At 59.5% G+C, this 6,397-nt stretch overlaps 1 protein-coding gene across 1 annotated transcript in view; it reads left to right on the forward strand.

The window, feature by feature from the left end:
* Positions 1 to 6,397, forward strand: part of TMPRSS6 (transmembrane serine protease 6) — a 44,531-nt gene that overhangs the window by 22,324 nt on the left and 15,810 nt on the right. Inside the window, exons 9-10 of the mRNA XM_004700710.2 lie at positions 434 to 546; positions 625 to 734. Of these exons, the coding sequence (XP_004700767.1) occupies positions 434 to 546; positions 625 to 734 (223 nt within the window). The remainder of the gene's footprint in view (positions 1 to 433; positions 547 to 624; positions 735 to 6,397) is intronic.

Below are 6,397 nucleotides of genomic sequence, written 5' to 3' on the forward strand. Positions count from 1 at the left end.
GCCTGGGTTGGTGGTAGGGGTGGTAACCTGGGTTGATGGTAGAGGTGGTAGGCTGCGTTGTGGCAGGGATGGTAGGCTTGGTCACGGCAGGGGTGGTAGCCTGGGTTGGTGGCAGGGGTGGTAGGCTGGCTGATGGCAGGGGTGGTAGGCTGGCTTGTGGCAGGGGTGGTAGGCTGGGTCATGGCAGGAGTGGTGGGCCGGGTTGTGGCAGGGGTGGTAGGCTGGGTTGATGGCAGAGGTGGTAGGCCGGGTTATGTCAGGGGTGGAGGTAGTGACAATGGCCTGGTTGGTGACAAGGATGGATGGTGGCCTGGGTGGTGCTGGGGATGATAGACTTGGTGGTGGTGGGGATGGGGTGCCTTGGTGGGAGGCTGTGCAGCTGGGCACCCTGGTCAAGCGCCCTGGTGTAATGCTCTCCCTCCGACCGGCCCAGCCTGCGAGGCGAACCTGACCCTGGAGGACCGGCTGGACCTGCAGGGCGTGCTCAGCACTCCATACTTCCCCAGCTACTACTCGCCCAGCACCCACTGCTCCTGGCACCTCACGGTGAGCCCCTGTCCACCTTCCCTGTGCCCCATCACCCATGCTGCCCCAACAGCCCCTGACATGGACACCACCCTCCAGGTCCCTTCTCTGGACTACGGCCTAGCCCTCTGGTTTGATGCCTACGCCCTGCGGCGGCAGAAATATGACCTCCCGTGTACTCAGGGCCAGTGGACAATCCAGAACAGGAGGTACCCACCCCAGAGATCCCCTGCCCATGTCCCTGGGCTTCAGCCACAACCCACAGACCCCACCCTTGGCTGGGACTTCACAGGGTGGCTGGCCAGGCAAGCAAGGGGTGGGCCTGACCCTATCAGCCCCAGCCCCGGCCCTGCTCCTGCTGCCCATATGCCTCAGACACATTTGGCTGTGTGTCCCTCAGCCAGGGCGTGTGGCACTCCCTCTGGAGTCAGGACCTGTCATCAGTTTACGGCACCTTTGCCATTCGGCTTTTTTGGCCCAGGAAGGCTCAGATGCTGTCTGGGTGTAACCTCTCTGCACCCCCCGCTGTAGACCACCATCTGCCACGTGGCTTCTGGCTGAAAAGCTGCGTGGCCAGGAGAGCAGGACCATTGCTCATGGTCAGAGTGCTTCTGCAGGGAGAATGAACCCCCATTGATGGAACCCCCGCTACCCTGGGAACCACCCTGCCCCTCCCCTCCACCCCCTGTTAACAAAGCCTCTTGGAGGGACTTGTGAGTCCCCCTGGGAGATGGCCAGAGACTGGGGACAGACAGGGTGCCTCGTGGAGGGCCAGATCAGTAGGGTCCAGCTGGCTCTCCAGGGTCAGGTTGATGATACTGGGCCTGGCAGCAGAGGGCGAGCACACAGGTGTGTCAGGGGAGTGGGTTGTGCAGTGAGGTGAGATGGTGTCTGGTGGGGGCAGGCACCCAGCTGCGTACTGTCCAGCCCATTCCACCCTGAACACCCTGGCTAACCTGAGCACCCCACCCCCACCCCCGCCTGTGGCTATGTGACCTTCACAGGATCCGACCACTAGATCTCATCTCTCCGTGAGCACCCGGTGGGTTTGAACGGCCGACGTTTCAGTTAGTCTCGGTGCCACCACAAGGCAAGCTGACCAAACTCGTTGCCATCGAGTCAATGTGATTCCCAGGGACCCTGCTGTGCCGCTGGGCTCCCAAAATGCCAGAGCGGGGACCGCCTTTGGCTGGCGGCTTGGTTGCTGTTGAAAACACACAGCAGAGCACGCCCGCTGGCCAGTTCCTACAGACTGGACACAGGACAGTGGGGACGTGCTTCGACTGGGCAGCCCCTCCCAGCCAGCTTCTCCAGCCTGGGCCCTGACGTGAGGCTTCTGAACCCACCTTTCCAGCCGCTGTGCCAGTCCTCACTCAACCAACCCCTCCACTGTCGAGTCCGTACCCACCCATAGCAACCCCATAGGACAGGGCAGAGCTGTCCCCTGTGGATTTCCAAGACGATCGCTCTTGACGGGAGTCGAAAGACATTCCTCTGTCCCATGGAGTCGCAGGTGGTTTCCAACTGGTGACCTTGTGGTTGGGTGGCCCATCTGGGGACCACTGGGCTGCTGGGACTCCTCCCCTCCCCCCACAGTAGGCACCAGGCCATCTGTCTGTCTGAACTAGTCACCCCAGAGGGCTTCAGAGGGGTTTGTGGTATCTCATTTCCAGGTTAGAGAGGACCTCTGGGCAGGAGTGCCCGGGGCCCGTCCAGCCTCCGTGGCTCCAGAAAGTCTGGATTCTAGGAGAATAGAAATCCTGCCCCACATCCTCCCCTACTTTTGATCAGGGGTTCTTCTTGGTCATCTTGTATCAGAGCGCTCTGTCGTGCTAGATGGGGGCCCTCGGGCTCTTTTGGTTTGTGGCTAAGGTGACAGTGTGTTTGGAGGGGGTGGGGGTGGGGGATCAACCCAGCACTGCATTTCTTCCTATCCCTGACAGTGACAATGACAACCATGAGGAATATCCCTCGTCTTCTACCTCCAACTCTGTTTCCTCCTCCTCCTCCTCCTCTTCTTTTTCAAGGATAGTTAATATGGAAGAGAGCCCATGTCTAAATACTGTGTGGAAGCACCAGTTGGGGAAGGCAGGGAGCAGAGGCGAGGAGTATTTAGGGACAGGGTGATCATGGCTAGAGAGAAGGAGGGGTCGGGGGTAGGGGGCATAGGAAGGGATGTCAAGGAGCCCTCCAATTGCTGCATGAGGGGGATAGAGCAGAGATTTGGGGTACAAGATCCCAGGAGGCAGGCTCTTCCCCAAAGGGGCTCCAGAACTTTGAAGGGAGGATTGTATGGTAATGAGAGGCTGGGTCATCAGCCCCCTGTTCTGTCTTGAGGCCCTGAAATTCTAGGAGACTGGGCTCCAGCAGTCTAGATCCTTGATGTTTGGGCTTCCCAGACTTCGAGGGCCAGGATCCGGCATCCAGAAACCGGAAGTCTCTATGATTCATCCTACTTACGGCACTGGACTCAGTCCTGTCCCCCCAGCAAACCCCCAGCACAGAGTAGAGCTGCCCCTCTGGGTGTCTGAGACTGTCCCTCCTTGCTGGAACTGAAAGCCTCATATTTCTCCCACAGAGAGGCTGGTGGTTTCAAACTGATGACCTTGTGGTTCGCCCACCAAAGTCGTAACTCACTATGCCCAGGGTAGCCCTTTATCCAGCAGAATGAGGCACTTCCCAGTCCTGCAGCACTTTCTCAATCGCTCCTGTGTTTGAGCCGTCTTACCAAGCAGGATGGCCTCCTCCAGGGCCCAGCCCTTCCTGCTGACCCCTTTACCACATCGGTGGTCAAGTCTTGCCATCCCCACTCGAAGGACCATACTGGCTAGATGTCTTCCAACACGGGGCTGTTCAAGTAGGCTGTACAAATAGTCAAAGTGCTTGGCTGCTAACCGAAAAGTTGGCAGTTCAAAGCTGCCCAGAGGCTGGTCTGTTTTAGTGAAACTCCACACGGCTTACTTCACCAACTTGGACTTGGGGGCAGGGGTGGTGACCTGGGTTGGTGGCAGAGGTGGTAGCCTGGGCTGGTGGCAGGGGTGGGAGGCCAGGTCATGGCAGTGATGGTAGGCTTGGTCATGGCAGGGGTGGTGGCCTAGGTTGGTAGCAGGGATGGTAGCCTGGGTTGGTGGCAGGGTGGTAGGCCAGGTTGTGGCAGGGTGGTAGCCTGGGCTGGTGGTGGGGGTAATGGCCTGGGTTGGTGGCAGGGGTGATAGCCTGGGCTGGTGGCAGGGGTGGTGACCTGGGTTGGTGGCAGTGGTGTTAGACTGGGTCGTGGCAGGGGTGGTAGCCTGGGTTGGTGGCAGGGGTGGTAACCTGGGTTGATGGTAGAGGTGGTAGGCTGCGTCGTGGCAGGGATGGTAGGCTTGGTCACGGCAGGGGTGGTAGCCTGGGTTGGTGGCAGGGGTGGTAGGCTGGGTTGTGGCAGGGGTGGTATCCTGGGTTGGTGGCAGGGGTGGTAGGCTGGCTTGTGGCAGGGGTGGTAGGCTGGGTCATGGCAGGAGTGGTGGGCCACTCACCAACTTCTTCAACTTGAACTTGAACTTGGGGGCAGTCCATGCAAAATAGACGGAGAGTGCTGGCATCACTTCTGGCAAGCCGAGCCATCGGGAGTCTATGGAGCAGCCTGCTCTGTCTGATAAGCACGGGCCACTGTGAGGCAGAAGGGACTCCAGGAGCACCAGCACTGGTGGGCTTTGTGGCCCCTCTCAGCGACACCTAGCTTGTCAGTTCATCCTATTCAAAAAGACCCACCAGGCAGACAGGTGGTGGGAATGGGCAGTGCTTGAGTTTTGTCACGCCTTTCTAGGGCTTTTGTGCATGCATAGGGGCGGTACCCTGGTGGCGCAGTGGTTACACGTTGCACTGCTAATGGCAAGGCAGGCCGTTCGAACCCACCAGCCTCTCCCAGGGGGACAGACGAGGCCGTCTACTCCCAAAAAGAGCTACAGTCTCAGAAACCCTCAGGAGCAGTTCCACTCTGTCCTGCAGGATCGCCGGGGATCGAGCTGGACTCAAGGGCAGTGGGTCTGGGTTTTTCGGTGCTTCGACAGAGCAGGAGGGGAGAGGCCGGTGGGATCCCTTCCAGGATTCTGGGGTTAGCAGTGTGACCTCAGGCACTGTTGGGGGAGCTTCTAGAAGGCGCCTTGTCCCTCGGGTGTGGCAGCCCTTGTGGGCATGGCTGCCTGGACCTTTGCAGATCTGCTTCCCCCACCCCCATGCCCTCTCGCTAACCCCCTGGCTGAGGGTGGCCAGGCTCACTGTGTGCATCTGTGACCCATAGCGTGAGCCTGAGACGGTCCCATGACTGCACTCTGGGCATTGAGATAACATGCGTGCCTCCAGCCTGCCCCCAGCTGAGTCTAGCACGCCATTCTATTCTAATGACTCCCTTCTCATTCTCCTGGGGAGGGGCCAGGCTTCATGGAGCCAGAGCCCAGGGGGCCTCTGTCTGGCCCAGACCTCCAGCCGCAGTTCACACCACACTCCCTAGGGGGTGGTCTTGGGGCTCTAGGGATGTCACGAGCTGGGTGACCACAGAGCGGGTTTGAATGTGGAACCCAGATTGGGGAAATCTAATCAAACAGGGCACTGCAGAAAGGGTGGGACTTCAGGCACGGTGCCTGCCAGGCTCCAGCGGCTGCCTGGTCACCCGTCCAACCCCACCCACCACACAGGCAGGACACAGAGCCTAGAGTGTGGAAGGACGTGGCCCCTTGACCTGGCCTGTTTACCTTAAAGTGGTGGTGAGGGGCTAAAGTGAGCAGTGGGGCAGTGAGTAGGGGAGGTGGGGTGGGCCAGCAAGCCTGGCCCTTCCCTCTCTCATGCCAAGGCGCCTGGCCCTCTGCTGACTCCTGGGAGGTGAAGAAGTGTGAGACTGATCAGGGTGCTTCCTTGGCTATGAAACAAGGGGTAATGCTAGTCTTGCCCCCAGGATTTTATTTCCTATCAGAGAGATGCTGCCCCTGTCCCCATATGCCCGTCAGTTCCTAACGAGATGTCCTGCCAAATCCAGCTGAGGAGGATGGAGCCGGGTGGGCAGGGCTCCTGGTCGCCTTCTACGTGGCCTCACACTCACTGCCTGCCATCGAGCCACTCTGCCTCATGGCGATCCTGTAGGACAGGGCAGAACTGCTCCCGTGGGCTTCTGAGGGTGCAGGCCTTTAGGGAAAGCAGAAAACCTCATCTTTCTTCCACCGAGCGGTTGGTGGGTTTGAACCTCTGGCTTTGTGGTTAGTAGCCCAATTCATAACCCACTCTGCCACCAGGACTCCTCTCAGGAAGGTGAGGATGAAGCAGAACCTGTGCCCGGGTGACTGCGGGGACAGACGGGGCATGGAGGGAGGCCCGGGCACACTCAGGCAGCTCCCATTGTGGCACCAGCCGGCCCTGTCTTTGGCTCTCCCCCGAGAGCTGGCGGCTATAGGTGCTGTGTAGTTCAGCCCCCACCCCACCCTGAGAGAATGCGGACATTCTTGGGGTCTTCATAGACCAATGGGGAGCCACAGGCCAGGGGTAGGAGTGAGAGGGGTGCACCCGGCCACCAGCTAGTTTAACTGGAGGGAGCCGAATTGAACCCAGACAGTCTAATCCAGGGCATAATATGCATGAATGTGTGTGTGTGTGTGTGTGTTTGTGTGTGTGTGTGCACATGACATGAGTGTGGCCACTCACCTGCTTACTTTCCCCACCCCCAAGGAGCCAGTGATGAGCCCCTCCCATGGGACACCCAGGGAGGGGGAAGAGGGGCTGTTCCGCTATCCTGCCAGGTCCAAGGGCTGCGTGGGAAGTCAGCCCCCTCGGCCTTCCAGACCTGCATTAGGGGTCCAGGGTACTCTTCGACAACTCCTGCCCTGGAACTGAAAGCCTCATA

Source organism: Echinops telfairi, unplaced genomic scaffold, assembly GCF_000313985.2.
Source record: "Echinops telfairi isolate 266 unplaced genomic scaffold, ASM31398v2 ScPeMD7_2;HRSCAF=8, whole genome shotgun sequence".
Taxonomy (NCBI): Eukaryota; Metazoa; Chordata; class Mammalia; order Afrosoricida; family Tenrecidae; genus Echinops; species Echinops telfairi.